Genomic DNA, 16,330 nt, shown 5'->3' on the forward strand with positions numbered 1-16,330 from the left:
ACTGGAAAAGGTTCCTCTTACTTTCCAGAAGATTGTGTTATGGCTTAATTAACTTTATTACATGGGCTAAACAGTTTATACCTCAGTATTTTTTTATAAAGATTGGAGTGCTTTACCAGGGGAGATATCTGATGGAATAGGGCTGATTTCTCCAATTAACATCTTTTGATGTAGTTGCTTGATATTAAAAGGTTCCACTGTGAAGGGTAATGTGCCGGTTAGCATAGCAAACATGCTTACACCTCTGCCAAAGAAAAAGACAAACATCAGAGTTTTGTATAATGCTAATAAATATTATTTTTAAAATCCCACAAAGCTATAAGTCAGGCTTCAGAGATTTGCCTTCAGTATCAAGAACAAGGTTATAAATTACCTCTAAACAGCAATTTGTACTGAACACACATCTTATGCCTTTTTTTTCTTTGTGCAAATGCCATTTTATCTAGAAAAGAATGTTGTGGGAAGTGTGTGTAAAACAGACTCTACAGTGAGTGACTGGAAAACCTGCAGTGTTGAAAGTGGAAACCTGCTGTTTATTTTTAAAATAAGCTCATTGGAGTGTCAGTGTAGTGTACCCAGCCCATCAGAAAAAAGCATTTTGGTTTGGAGGCTGAGTGACAACACAGAGCTGGGACTGATGCGATAGATCCTGTTCCAAATAGTAATTCAGTTCTTCTTGCTTTGCTCAGATTGCTAAATTAGGTGTGACTTACGCCTAGAAGGCATTCGTTTGGTAACAGCTTGCTGTTGGCTAAAGACTTAAAACTTTAACTCTTGCAGAAGACTAACAGTCTGCTAGGAGTGATCAGCAAACTTTGTGAAGGTTTGCCATTCAGTTTGGAGAGGTGCCAACGTTTGGAAAAGTTGCTTGGCTGTCCTGAGTTTGGGAATGGGGAGGTTTCCTTGAACACTCTCCATGGTACTTCCTTGCTCTGGCTGAGCTGTGCCACCACAACAGCACTTCCCCATCCTTTACTGTTACTCTACTGAACCCAGTTGACACAGTAATTTTTGGTATACAGGCAATTCTAATTTAATTGATCGCGTTGGTACATTAGTACATGTGATGACAATGTTATCTGGGAAACAGACCTGTTTGTGTTGTGCACAATTACAATCTTTTTTTTTAGTGTTTTCAAATGGTTGAAAAACCATAAGAAAATCACAGCACCATTAAAAACCCATGAGCAGTTGATGGCAACTTTTTCTAAATGTTGCATTGGGTTGCATTTGAACCAGCAACATATGGATAAATGCTCTTTATTACTCTTGACCAGGACTTAACTTGTCTCACTTTAACCATCTAAAATCTAGATATCAGGAATTATCACTCACAATAACAGCACTAACTGCTTGGTGTAACCCAGATGCCTGGTTGTTAAATGGCTACATGTAGGTGAGGTCAACTCTTCTTGCTTTACCAAACCTTCCGATAAATCTAGTCTTTGAGTGTAATACTTTCCAAAACTTTCATGATTAATTATTTGAGTAAAAAAACCAAATCCACAGAGATAGAAAGAAAACATGCTGCAATTAAACAACATGGAGTTGGCTGAAGTAGCAACGATTGTCATTCTGTAATACACACTAGCATGTGGATTATATGTAGCTCGAGTTGAAGTGAGAGAAGGGCTCCTAAATATTCTCTGATGACTGGGAGTAACATGCAGTGCAAATGGCTCTCTAATGTCATTACAACATTAAACACGTTTTTCTTTTCAACATTGCAAATGCTACCATGCACTTTAGATTGCTGGTGATGATATACATGATTGGTGCTTTAAACTGCAGTAGTTTTTTTTCATTAGCCTACTGGATGGGGAAACCCCCAAGGAATTTGGGGAATAGATGGAGCTGCTTTCCTGAAATCTCTTTTAAAACCTTGTGCACAAAATGTAGATAGCTAACAGTAGCACAATTAGTATTTAATTGTAGATGGAATCTGATGGTATGTTCAACTTGAAAGTTTATTAGCTATGACAGACTATCTTTATCCAACTGAGCTACCTGAGCAGCTTTTTCCTCAGCTGATGCATGAGGACTAATCACTTTCCAGTCCTCCAAAGAATCTTTAAAATCTTATGCACAGAAGTCATGCTTAGGCAAAACAGGCATTGCTGTTGCCTCACAGGAGCCTTAGCTGCATTGCAGTTGAATCTGGTTGGTTTTCTGAACATGGTTCTGACTACATAGCTGTCTAGTTCCTGTTGCAATGATGCCTTGCCAGCCCTGCTGCATAAGGTCAGTATTTCTGCACTACAGTGAAATATTTTGATTCTGGAGTCCTTTATTTATTTTGTGACAATTGAGGCAACTTATCTTTCTAATTAGTATTTTTGTCCATCAGAATTCTCTTTTCTGCTAAGACAGTGTGAACAATTCAGATTTAAACTGTAAACCTGTTTCATGCCTAAAATGCAGAATATGTCTATTTTAAACACCAAGGACCATATGTAACTTTTATACAGCCCTTGACCTGTTACGTGATGTTTATTAACAGAGTGAGCTCAGTAAACGGTTCTAAGGTTACTAAGGTTTTGCTGTCATTAAGGCATCTGAAATGTGAAATAAGTATGTTTTTATTCAAGTGGATCTACTTACATGGACCAAACATCCACCTTTGGACCATATTTCCTGTTAGCAAGGAGTTCTGGGGCAGCGTAAGCTGGGCTTCCACACTGGGTGTGTAGCAGCTCCTGAGAGAGACCCTGGAACTTTGCAGTATTGCTCAGTCCAAAATCTGACAGTCGCAAAAACAAAGACAAAGAGGTTCTAATGTCTTCTCAAAATAGCGTAACTTTAGCAACTGGCTAAAGAAAGGAGAAAGATGAAAATAGCAGCTGGCTTTAGCATCTGGTGAGATCTCAGCTGGGGATTCCAATTTGGGTTCAAATAAATGTGCCAGGAATTAGCAGAGGGGTAACAGTGAAGATACCCAGCCGTGGGCCTCCTTGGGTTGATTTTGGTTGAGCTCTTCCAGTTTGCCTCAGCTGACCATAAGTGAGCACAAGAGCACAGCCTCACAGATGTATTACCAAGGCTTAATGAGCTTCAGCATTCGGCTCAGCTGGGTGTGCTTTAGCCCATTGTAAACGGGGGGTAAAATGTGCTAACTTAAGCCTTTTTTGCTGTGTATGTGCATGTGTGCAAGGGGGAGGGAAGAGGGAGGTGTGATTGTAAAGGACCGGCTGGCTATAAAACAGGGGTGAAGAGTTGGTGCCTTTTTTCTCAGAGGTGTTAAGCTTTTAAAAGTTTGGGAAACCCTGGGTTAAACATTTGGCGTCTCTAGAAGTGAGCTTCCCCGGCGGGGATTTTTCTGTGTGGTTTCCATAGAATAAAACTGATTTTTTTTCTGAGCTGTGTTAACTGCTTGGTGCAAATTCCCTCATTTTTATAAATGTTTGTTTCACAACTCCAGCAAGGTTTCTGTTAGTGACCAAAACAGTATTTATTTTTTTTTTTTACACATACCAAATGATGACATTTCTAGTTGGAGTAATGACTCGACAGAAACTAATGCAGCCGTACCTGCATTTCACCCCAGAAGATTTATTTCTTTGTCTACAAATCACTTCTGCTAGGAACAGCTTTCTACACATAAAAGCTGTAATTGTTTCTTGCTTCTCCAGCAATACACAAGGGAAAACAACAGGCAAAATTGTTTTCCTTGTTCTCTGAAAAATATGTTTTAGTTAAAGCTCAAATAAACAAGCTGTTAAGTTATACATCATAACTTTTATTTATTCTAAAGGCTCCAATATGTTTATTGAATAATCACAAGCTCACTCATAAAATGTAGTGTTTAAATTGTAACTGAACTGTCACTGAAAGCCACACCAAAAAAAGCTGGTAACAAACTTCACAGGTAATGTGCACTTACCAACAATTTTGATGTTGTTGTTCTCATCAAGAAGAAAGTTTTCAATTTTTAGGTCCCTGAAATGAAGACAGAAAACAAACTATAAGATGCCTAATGTCCCAGCTAACCATTTACAGATAGTTTTTAGCGAAGTTTAATTGAAATAAAAACAATAGTTCTGCACAGCACTGCCTACAATTGTAACAAGATCCTTATTCCTTCCTGAAGTTTTCAGCTGGGAAAATGGAAGTTTTCTGTATTTCAGGGAATGTTTTATAAGTATATATTTTACATAGACCGTTCACTTTAGGAATCATCCATTCTATTGGTGCATTTAAAAAAAAAAAAAGTGCAGCATTTATTTCTTCTTTTGAGTAAAAAAAAAAGTTGAGTGTACTTGTACTCTCAGTGGTTTTGGTTTTGAACTACTGTACACTGTTGAGTATTTCTGCTTTGAGTAAATCATGCCTGAGAGCTATGAAGGATAAGGAGGCAAGTGGAAAGTAAGATCTTGTGTACCAAAGCTGGGTCAGGGACAGATATCCTGAAGGTGGGGACATCTCTTCAGTGATGTTTATGTAAACAGGGTCAACCAGTATCAGCCACCCCTGCAGGAGGATGTAATTCGGAGCTGCAGAAAAAATAATGTCAGCTGGCTCAGGCACTTACTTGATTATTGTGGGAACATTTATATCCTTACAAATTCAAACCAAAAGCTGGAATATTGCTCCACTGTGGGGAGTGCCCAAAGTGGCAGCTGAAGTCTTTCCCAGGGCGGGGGAATCCTCAGCCAGTGTAATTTGGCTGTTGGGAAGTGGTTCAGGAGCCTGGGATGCTTTGCCGACTCCCACCACGGCCTCCCGCGTGCCGCTGGGGGCTTCCCTGGGCTGGGCGGTGGGAAAGGGGGGACACAGCCAGTTTCAGAAGTGGCTCTGGCTGTGTGGATTTCCATCCCACCCCCTCTGAAGTTGTGAAGGGCTTTCATCGACCCTAAGACCTCGCAGAGTACAGGAGGACAAAGCAGAAGGAGGGATGGGAACACGGACAGGAGCAAGGAGCAAGGGCTGGGAGGACCAGGGACCAGCGCTGCACGACCAGCACGGCGCTGCTGCAGGGAATTACGGACAGTGGTCCTGATGGGGGGCTTTGTAGGAGCCTCCTTTTATCTCCATGGTTCTGAATGGGACAGCATTCCACTCAAAACCCTCTGCTGCCCCAGGCAGAGAGTGAGATGGAGATGGTTCTAACGATAATTCTTTAATGTTTTTTTTATTTGAATAGCATGTTTTCTGGAGTGGCAAATAGGCCAGTGCCCAAAAGCTGGGAGTTAGATTTAAGATAACTTTGTTCACAGCCTAACCCTATGACATAAGCCTGTGTACTAAAACTGTGGTTTAAAACTAATTAGGTTTCAGGCCACTGCAAATCTTACATTTCTATTGGATTTAGCACCCCACAGTGCACTCTGACGACTTTTACTACACTACAATTAAATAATGTTACGTTGGATTGCCACAGCTGCTGTTCTATAGGCTGAGTGCTCAGACAGTTATATAAATGTATGCTTTCTTCCCTGAAAGACCTGATAATGGTCACAATTAAAGGTTGCATAGTATCAGAAGTCATCTTGCATCAAAGATACATCTCGTTCTTTTTTCACAAAGAAAACATTCCCACAGATGCTGTCAGTTTAAGCAACATCACAATTATTTTCTCATTCCCATGGGGACTTCAGAGACAGTGCCTAGAGGGCAGCTTGTGGTGCTTCTCTGGGTCTTTTGCCCAGTAATGATTCAAAAGGTATATGCCATCTTTATACCAGAGAAGGGAAACCATCCAGGAAAAATCAGGAACTGTACATACAAGTAAGTTGTTGTAACTTAGCAAGGACTAACTTCAGGAGCTAGTAGCTGACTATGTGCTAGCTGAATCCAATTGCAATGTAATGTGATTTAGCTTGTATGTCTTTATTTGAGGTTTTTAAGCTCAGATGCATTACCTCACTGCTTGGCCATGTCTAGAGCAGGCGCAGGGACAGTTAGCAGAGCTCAGCCGATGAGTGTCAGCTCATGAAGCTGTTGAACCTGATCTTGTGCCTGAACCTTCTTATATCTGGCACAGTAAAATGTGCTGGGAGAACAGGCAAGTGAGTCAATGCTTTGTCTTCTGGATCATTTTCGCAACAATGGCATCAAAATCAATGGTTATCTTGCATGTACAAGAAAGGTACTACCTTTACTATGGAATGTAGACTCAATCTTAATTTAAGCCATAAGGATTTGTTGGATCAGTTCTGATTTTTGTGAATAGGAAGAGTAAAGCTCAAGAAATAAAATAGCTGTCAAAACATAGCACAGTGTTTTTTATGAGCTATATCAATTTGGACTAAAAATAGTCACAAAACTGGGCAGTTTTTCACCAACTATATCACTAAGACAACAGAAAATACTGTTTGTCTGAGGTACATCCCAGGGTTAAAAACCAGGAATGCTCATGAGACACTTCTGAGCAAAAGTAAATTAAATTAGCAAATTCCTAAGCTCATCATTTAAGGAGACCTTGCAATCACCAGGCACCTCCATTCTAGTAAAAAAAAGGGCCCCCCAGGTATAGACCCAGGCATTGGCACACAATTATCCATCTTATGAACCATGATACCTGATGTGATTTTACCAGCACTATCCCCACGGAGCAGCAACAGTTCCCAACAGACAGCTTGCTCCTTTCCTGTTGTTCAAGCAATGCAAAGAGGTGAGCTTTGCTCAGTGCTTAGACGAGAAAATCAGACTGACTTTGTGAAGTAACTTTCATATTTTTGTGCTCATCTTTCTGGAAACTTTGATGCCTTCTTTTCAGAAGAGAATACACCCGCAATTATCGTCTTCAGTTTAACCTCTGCAGCAAGTTGCTATAAATCACTGCGGCTGGAGCTGAGGAGGGAAGCCCTTCCAGATCTTTCTCAGTCTGACTCTGGTATAAGGTCAAGGTCACAGCTCTGACTCTCAAAGCTAGCAGCAGGTCATAAGTTGAGGTACTGCTGACCAAACATGTCCACAACCTGGCAAGGCATCTGGGCTCCTGCTGGACTATACAACTTGATAAACTCAATGACAAAGTGCTTGAGTTAAGTCCTTCGGTTAAGGGGATCTGATAGTAAAGCAATTCTATGGAGGAGCTCACACAGCTTTGTACCTGGCTACTCTCAGGGTGTGCAGCAAAAGTGTTGTCTCTTGCAAAGATTTCACAGCAAAAAGTCACCAGCTGAAGAAGATAAAAGTAGGGGCAGAAGTCAGGCTACTCCCCTGCTCACTGGGAAGAGTTGTTTCCAAACAAAAAGAAGGGAATTGGGCTGGAGAAATTAATGGGGAATGTTGTCATGGGAATAATGTAAGCGTTATGAACATGAGCACTGAAGCAATGCTGTAAACCAGGTTAGTTAGGGAACCAGCAAGGCAGGAATGTCAGACAGGATTAAATGGGTGAAGCCCTTTGTGTTTATTTTCTGATGGGCTTTTTTTGTTTGTTTAAATTCTCTAGGTCGGATACTGATACTTCTTGTCCATTCCTTACTAATTAACAAATGCAATATAAATAAGTGCTGGATTGCAAGCATATCAAGTCACAAAGCACTTGTAAATGCTGAGCCATCACATTCGCAGCTTATTTGTTTCATGGTTGCTGTAATGATACAGTCAACTGGATTACTTGTTAAGTCCTGGGGGCTTTCTTGGTGAGTGCATTTACCATTTAAATGTAAGTCTCTGACTGACCATGAATTACTAAATAAAATAGAAAAATGGGGGGAAAATCTTGCTTCTTGCCTATTCTCCTACCTAAAATGGAGGTCTTTATGCAACTAGTCTTGGCATATGTGCCAAGATCCTTGGTGGGGAAAAGAAGATCAGGTCTCCTTGCATGGGCTGGTCAGGTTCCTCTAGCAATGGCTGAAGCTGTGATCTGTCCCTGTCATGCAAAAGTCAGTGTGGAAAGTCATGGATATGCCACAGAGCTGGACCTGTAAGACCATGTCCTCTGCACAGGCAGTGAACTGGGATTCATCAGTCCTCTGTTCTGAGTGGTGTGGTTATTTCAATATGTTGTGGCTAACCAAATGAAATAAATATTTATATGCATAGCCACACTGAAATACTTCAATTAGTTGCGTGTTTGTCACCAGCTAATTCTGAGATAATCGTGGCAAAGCATTGCCTTGTGCTCATCAACTTTTTTCCCTGGATTTTGTTACTTTACTCCCCAAGGAGTGCATAACAGCTTATCTTCTACAACCACTGAAAAGAAAGTACTTCATTAAGAAGGGCTGAGAGAACATAGTCTTTGCAATCCCTGCAAATGATGGGAAATTAAGGAAATGTTCTTGGTGAAAAAGAGCACTCCACCTTCTTGCATGCTTTCTTTTCTTACTGTTGTTTGGAAGAGGTAACATCTTACCTGTGAACAATTCCCTGACAATGCAGGTGCTCTACTGCAGACAGAATTTGCCTGGTGTATCTCCTTACTTCCCTTTCCGCCAGCCTCTTTTTGTCACAAATTCTGTCCAGGAGGTCCCCACCGAGGCACAGCTCCATCACCAGGTAATAGGAGTTGTCAGTCTCCAAGGTCTCATATAGCTGAACAACGTTGGGATGCTTAATCATCTGGTGTATCCGTGGTTCGCGCTTCAGGTTTTTTAAAACGTAGGAGTCCTGCTTGGCTTTTCTCTTGTCAATTACTTTTACGGCTACCTAAATTGCAGGATATATGTAAATTGGCAACAAGTTTTGCAACCCAGATTAATTTTCAAAAGGGTGGGGACTAAGCTGACATATGGGAGAAGACGGTTTTGACAAGGTGTTGATAATCAATATAACAGAGGGAGACATTCCTGATGGATGAATACACTTTTTATTACTCTTGAAAGCCAAGACAGGAAGGCTGAACTGTCATATCTATCCCTCTGATTGCATTAACAAGTACACATATATGAAATGTTCTCAAATGCAAAAAATCCCTATGTGCTCAACCAGTAACTACATCTCTACTGTACCTCATCTTTTTTCTAACATCTTTTTTCTGAGTCTCCCTTGTGACTCAGTCTAAAAGCCCCTCAAGGTACTGGCTGTCGTGGGCTGGGATTAGACTCCCTGCAGTTTGGGAAGCTAGTCAGTCAGTGAAACTACAGAAGCCACAAGAAAAGTAGAAACCAAAAAACCACTTGATAATAGCCCACCTTTCCACAGTTACATCTAGTGGTACGTTATTTTAGCCCAACTGAGCTAGAGATAACAGATGTTATCTGTATCCTGCCATACAAATGATTGCTGTTGGAGTGGCTGGCTTTTCAGTAAGTGTTGTTCATAGCTTTAAAGGTCAGATATGTGACACTAATTACTCAATGAGATATATCAGGGAAAGCAGATTTGAATTGTCCTTACGCCATCATCCTGTTCTCTTTCAGCGGGAGGATATCTTTGTTGACTATATTGTTTTATAATTGTGAAAACAGTTGCACTCAATACATATTCACACATGTGACTGATTATACGTAAGCAATAAACTCAATTTATGAGGTTAATTTATGAGGATAAGGTTCAGAGGATAATTCACTGAGTAGATTGTGGTTTGCAGATTAAATGGTCTGAAATTTTCTGACATAAGTCAATGTGAGGTTACTTGCAATTCCTAGAGTGTGGTACCCTCTTATTAGGACCTTACCTTCTCCCCAGTGGGGATGTGCAGCCCCTCCATCACCTTGGCAAAGGAGCCCTTGTTGATCATTTTGCCTACTAGGTAATTCCCAACTTGTTTGGAGTGAGGGAAAGTCTTCCCAGTCTCCTGGGGCATCTTGTTAAAACAAGCAGGTATTTTTAAATTCTTTAAGTTTTTCTCCCATTCTGGTAATATCCCATCCAAGTTGCCAGTATTTGTCATTTTGTTGTCCAAGCCTGCTTTCCTGGCTGTGGGCATCCCTGGAGAGTCAGATTTGTATTGCTGCTTTCCAGATGTAGCTTCTGATTCACAGCAGATCCAGGCATTAAGTCTGTACATCTTGTGGTGCAAGTGCCATCCTGCTGATCACAGAGCAACTAATCCTTTCCCTCCAAGACCCTGTGTTTGTCACTGATCTCTAGCCTGAGCACACAGATCTGCTCAAGCAGAACCAAGTGGTAGATTATTAACCTAACCTGATACGTGATGTCAGTTAACGCCCCAGAGCAGCCGAGGCAGATGACACATAATCCCAGCATTAGCCTGGAATATACAGCTCCCTTCCTCCTACAGTAGTTCCTTAAACACATGCTCAGTGCAAGTTCCACCAGACTAAACTGAGCCACAGTTACCCTGGAGTGCATGTTTCTGGCATGCAAAGGCATACTTTTATTCTAAAAACACCATGGGAGCATGCATGCAAAGCTGAGTTAGGTTCCTGATGATATGCAAGCATTTACAGAATTGCTGTGTACAGCATGTAAATACCTCTATGCTCCTCTAGCACATTCAAGTCCCAGGGCCCTGGCCTGATTCCAGGTCTTGCAGAAGTATCTTGCATTTTCTGGGACATGATTCCTGCTCTGTAAAATGTAGCAGTGGGAACAGCATGTGTGTGTGTGTGTATATTTTCCTCCTTACAGCAATGACTGATAAAAAGAAGAAAAGTAGGTTTTGTTTTGGTTTGGTTTGTTTTTTCTGCAGCTGTTGTCTGTCTATATCTGTCTTCATTACCCAGCTTCTTTCCAAAGTCATGGAGAAATAAAAAAGCCTTTCCAGAGAGCGCTTTCACATACCTGCAATTTGAGCTGGGAGTTGCCATCTCTCTCCACTGACCTACAACAAAATCTTAGGGACCCAAAGCCCTTCCCAGAACTTAGTGCAATGACAAATCCTTTTTCCACACTTCCTCAGTTGGAGTTGAACAATGAGCGATGTCCTGCTTGCCTGATTTGACTTGTGAAGCTCACGAAGGGCAAAAATTTGCCAGGATGAGTGAAAATGAGAAGGAAATGGATTTACTGTACACTTTACAGTTCAAGCTCTTGTGGGCAAGTTCACTGCATCACCATCTGCATGCAGCTGCTTGCAGGCACAGGGCAACCCCTTGCCTTTTAGTGTCTGAGTAAAAGATTTAGTCCCACTAAGCTGAGCAGTTTTTATCTTCATAACATACTCAGTTGTCACGCTTTGAGCTATATCAAGTTGCCCAGCTGGAATGGGACTTTGCTAACTTAAGTAGCTTTTTTCTATTCCCTACAGAAAGACAGAAACAAAGGGGACATAGTTTTCTGAGGAAAGAACAAGGAAATTCTCCTTGATTTGTGCTTACTATATGCTCTGCCTCCTTCCCATCTTCCTAACCCGCTGTTCATGGACTTTCTCACTACAAACAAGAAAATAAAAGTGAGGGGAACCACTGTATGGAACAGAAACCCTGTACTTCTGGCACATTTCAGAAGGAAGGAAAAACCTCTTTAAAAATATAACAAACATTTAAAACATGATAGCTAGCTAAGTTAACTATTGCTGTTTTTGGGGAAAGTCCCAGCCTGACACCTTGAAAAATGTTGAAGTCAAAAAGCTTCCAAATACTTTTCAAAGTCATTTTTTTGGCACAGTGAGGATTAAAGAAAAGTCAGGCAGGGCAGAAGGAACAAAAGAGAGTCCATCTCTGTGTTAGCAAGTCCACAGCTACTGATCACAAGTTAAGTGAAGCTGAAATTCTGGATCAGAAGGGAACTGTCTGCCAGTGCTAGTACTGTCACTGCTCTGTGTCAAGCGATGTGCTCATTGTAGTGTGAAAAAAATGTGAGAAGAGATGAAATAAATCAGTTCTCTGATGAAAGACGTGTACCACTAAAGAATAATCTCCAGCAAGGAGGAAGGGTTAGCACCATAAAAGGAATGACCACCTTAATAGCATCAAAAAACAAACAGCCCTCCTCCCCAAACAAGCCTTGTGATGTATTTTCGCCACTTCGCCTTCATTTGGGGCGTGGGGTGAGAGGGGAGGCAGTTCTGCTTCCTTGAGAATTAAAAAACCCCAACCCAACAAAATAACAGGTCTGTAAAAGGTATACAGTTTTCCCGTCAGCAACTTTAAAAAACAGCTTTCTTATATAAAATGTGAATTAATTCCATGTTTGAGAATACAAATTTTGCTTTATCACTCCGGATTCTTAGTATTCTTCTAGGGAATCTGAAATAAGGAGTGTTTCTCACAATATCTGTGCTGCTGATCCAGAAAATGAGGCCATGTGTGTGTGGGAGTTAACTTTATGTGAAGGTCAGGCTAGTTAAACAGCCTCATTATGTTCAGCAGAAATAAAACAGCACGAGCAGGAATTTGTCACTTTGCAGCCACCATCTTGGATTTCCTCCTGAGAAGCAAAATCCTGCCTGTAGCTCTTCTTGTCTCACGTTAGTGATGAGGCAACGTGATCCTGGTTTCTGGTTCTTGCCACTGTGGGATGAAGCCTTGGCTTGATGAAAGGCTGGATTTTACTTCTTGGACTGGTTCATTTTGAAGTCCTAGTGTATACTCTTGTGAATACTGCGAGTTTTGTAAGATCTAGTGTGAGGTTTTTCAAAAGGGCCAAAAAGTCAGATTCTTAGAGCTGTGAAGTCCCCCTGATATGACTCAAGGGTTCCCTCAAGCCTGGATTTCTGGGGGTCCAGAGCATGTGTCCTACCTAAGGGTGTGCTTTCCACAGGCATTGAGGGCATGCTGACCTGTTGGGGGCTGTGTGGCAGTGAAGGAGCAATGCTGCACTGGGCTGGGAGACAAGGCTGCTTAGTCAGGAGGCAGCATCCCACCGGAGACAGGTCTCGTTAGTAGGGAAGCAGCATCCTACTCTCAGGACAAAAGTCAGCATCTCCTCCTGGATCAACATTGCCACAGGGATGTATGTACTGGCTTGCACAGAACTACTGCAAACACTCTTCTCCAAGAGCGGTGTTTTAACACACACATATTCTTAGGTGCTTTGGCAACTCTCCTCACTCCCTTGACTTTTGACTTCCACACTAACCACTGCCATTTGCTGCTTCAGGTACTAACGGTCCTGGCTTAGGTCCTGAGCTTGGCCCACTTTGGAGGCCTTGAAGGTTGTGAACAGTTCATATTTCCATGTGGCTTATGTTACATAGGTGCAGAACAAGGCCTCAGCAGCTCCTTCTAAGACCAAACACTTTTCAAGTTTCATGCTGAGAGGTGAGACTTTCCTTTTCAGATTAAGGGAATCCAAGATGGTGGCATCTAAATGTGGTGACTGGGGCAAATAAAGGGAAAAAAACTGGTTTGAAGACATGGTAGGAGGAATTTCATCTAAATAGCAACCTCACAGTCTCTATTGTAATAACTCTCAGATCCTGGAACCACTTCAGTCTGGGTTTTATAATGTACCTAAGACATGCCCTTATTGCACTGTAACACCTGCCATATTGTAAGTTATTTCTGACTCCTCATAGGCTTTTTGGCAGCCGTGGAGTTTACTTTACAAGTTACTGCATGTGCAAGTTCAGCAACTTTTCTGCAGGATTTACTTATTGTCACGTGTTAAGGGGTTAAGAAGGCATGCACCCAAGGGCAGGCCAGATTCTACTTCCAGAATGGTGTAAATCATGGATTACTCTCTTACGAGAGTCAAAGTACTTCCTTAGTCAAAGAGGTGACTGTTCTTCACCATCAAAAGATCAGTGGAATCAGAAACAGATGGGTAGTTATTTTCTTGGTATCGATCTGGTCCAGCACACACACAAGTAAATGGGAATATTTCTTTTTCCTCCATAAGCAGTAGAATTGGGCTGTTAAAGCTCAAAAGACTTTGTTCTCCATAATGTGTTAAATTTAAAATCTTTTAAGTGCATTTTCAAGATGTCACCTTTGAACGTATTTTACTCACACAATCCATACCACTTCTAATTTTTTATCTGATTATTTAGGCTAGCTGTCAAATTAAAATACAGATTAATAGGTTTACTTTGCAGATAGTCTTTGTCTTTCTGCCATGCAATGTATGCTTAGTAGATCTGCAAAAACTTTCTCATGCATATGGGTATTTATTTTCTGATTATTTTCCATTTCCAGGAAAGAAATCTTGCACTTTTTATTGATTGTCCATGAGTACTGATTCATGGTGTATTTCACATGGAAGATTTATTTCAGACCTGTATTTCCTCCAAATGAGGATGTCTTTTTCTCAGACATGTTGGCAACTTTGGTCTAGTAACCCTTACTTGACTCTTTGAGGTAGCCTTTACAGTTTCATTCACATTTCAGTATTGTGTCTGGTTCTTGAATGTGCAGAAGAACGTGAAAACAAACAAACAAACAAACAAACAAACAAACAAACAAACAAACAAAAATCAGTGATGGGTCAGTCTTTGAGTGGGACCAAAACCAGATACCTGGAGTCAGGCATGTCAGGTGTAGCCTATGTGATACCTCTCAATAATACACCCCAGCTCCAACTGCTTGCCACTCCTAGGCTTCATAAGCCAAAGGTGGCTTCTGTGGGCTCCATAAATCTGCACTATTTACAACAATATCTTTCAAATCCTACAGATACGCATATCTTTTATCTTGAAACCAAGCATATTCTTAAATGTTATGCTATGCTGAGCTGTACTAGTCCTTCATGTTTGTGGGAACCAGATACAGGAATGGCAGAAGTGTATCTCAGTACACACAAATTCCAGTTTGGCTCGAAGGAAACAGTGATGGGGAGAAGCAACAGTAATTTCCAAATCATGTTTGGCATCTACCACCAAAAGTGCCCCTAAATAATCTTTACATTTGTCTTCTGGAAACTGAACTCAGACATTCTGCTCTTTTCACACAGGTATGAAGAATTTATGGTCAGAGGGGTGAGGTGGATTCAGATTTCTGATAAAAGTGCAGAGTTTCAAAGATTTTGCTGAAAATTAAGTTACTTTTCTGTTGCATCAATTTAAGCTCTTTTCTGTTTAAAAATTGTTCTAGAGGCCAAAATAACACATTCAGCTTCCCCAGACCGTTAGCATCTAGTGCATGTTGTGAAGAGCTGGGTTTGTGGGGGTGTTTTTTGCAACTGGGACAAGATACTCAGCAAGTTGATTGCAAACACTACAGGGTTGAGATTGTTTTGCTTGTTTACCTATAGCCTGATGAAGGGCCAAATTGTTATGCATTCAGAAATGAGGCATTGCTAGGATTATTTATTTACTTTTTTATGTCTTTGGTATCTCCAGCTGAGTTTGGTGGGGTTAAGTTCAAGAATAAGACACCTTTACTTAGTAATTCACAATTAGGTGTCCTCATATGAGCCAGTAAAGGGTCTCAGTTGCCTAAACTTAGACATCTAGTGGTTTTGGAATTGCCTACAGGTTTTCTGTCAGCTTCTGCTCAGGACACAGGATCCCATGTCAGATCTGCCAGTACCATGAATGTGTCTTAGATACCACAGAGTGTGTCAAGTGACACTAGACATCCATTGGGCTGAACTCTCAGAGACAACTAAGAGTGAGATGAATCACTGCCAAGACTTCTCCAACTGTACTTAGATCCCTCTGGAGTACAGTGGGAGCTCTGACCCTTCTCTTGCTCACAGCCACCAGCTTTTAAGTATTTCCATGTAGGAGTTTTGATCTCAGACAGAAACCACTCCTCAGTGTGCTGAGAGTGTGTGTGAAAATAATTCTGTGCCCTTGATAAGATGCTAGTTTAAAAATGGCTTTTATCACTGCACTGTCATAAAGCTGTACATGTAACACTAAGATTCTCAGCAGCTTGATGACTTCAGAGATAAAGTTGTATTGCTGAAGCTATTAATTGATTAGATAAAGTCAGATCTTGTTATTACCTTTCTTCATGAATGTCTTTTGGAAAAGGAGAGAAATGTTCATCTTTTTGTCTTTATAGAACTCAGGGGAAATCAACAGTATCAAACTGTAATTCTTAATGGACTGAACTTAGAATGAACTCCCTTTTTTGTCAGTTTTTTGTTGTTCATTTTATATTTGCTTTACTGCTCTGAATATAAGAAAGTGATACTATTCTTGTCTGGAGCCAGTTGTAATCAGCAATTTTTTTCTCCCTTAAAACTCTCAGTATTTGCCTATCTCTGTCCTTGGTCAAGTCAATGAAAAACTAACTCTAGCTGAAATGGGAGCAGAATCATGCTGATAAATAGTCCTGAAATCCCACTGAAGATGGGTGGAGACCATACCATTTCCTAATAGACTTTAATGCAAACATAAGTTTAACCTTCAATTAATAATGATCACTGGAGACCAAGAGGAGTGTGGACAATTTAAAAAAACCCAACAGTTTATTAGACATTTTACTTGTGTTCAGAGGTTTAATATACTGCTGGCAACAAAGTAGCAGATGGGAGCCATTAGTTTGTATGATTGTGAGGTTAGTTCGTATGATTTGAGAGATTTTCTCTCTGCAGTGTCACTTATCTGAGAATCCAGTGTCATGTATCACAGAACCATGAA

At 40.9% G+C, this 16,330-nt stretch overlaps 1 protein-coding gene across 1 annotated transcript in view; it reads right to left on the reverse strand.

Annotated features, from left to right (window-relative positions):
* The window catches only part of LOC127382291 (hormonally up-regulated neu tumor-associated kinase-like), a 92,885-nt gene extending 82,981 nt beyond the window's left edge, over positions 1-9,904 (reverse strand). Inside the window, exons 1-5 of the mRNA XM_051613680.1 lie at positions 9,572-9,904; positions 8,309-8,601; positions 3,881-3,936; positions 2,602-2,740; positions 117-244 (exon numbers count right to left, since the gene is read on the reverse strand). Coding sequence (XP_051469640.1) covers positions 117-244; positions 2,602-2,740; positions 3,881-3,936; positions 8,309-8,601; positions 9,572-9,904 — 949 coding nt within the window. The remainder of the gene's footprint in view (positions 1-116; positions 245-2,601; positions 2,741-3,880; positions 3,937-8,308; positions 8,602-9,571) is intronic.
* Positions 9,905-16,330: the final 6,426 nt, after the last annotated feature.

The sequence above is a fragment of the Apus apus genome, chromosome 3 (assembly GCF_020740795.1).
Source record: "Apus apus isolate bApuApu2 chromosome 3, bApuApu2.pri.cur, whole genome shotgun sequence".
Classification (NCBI taxonomy): Eukaryota; Metazoa; Chordata; class Aves; order Apodiformes; family Apodidae; genus Apus; species Apus apus.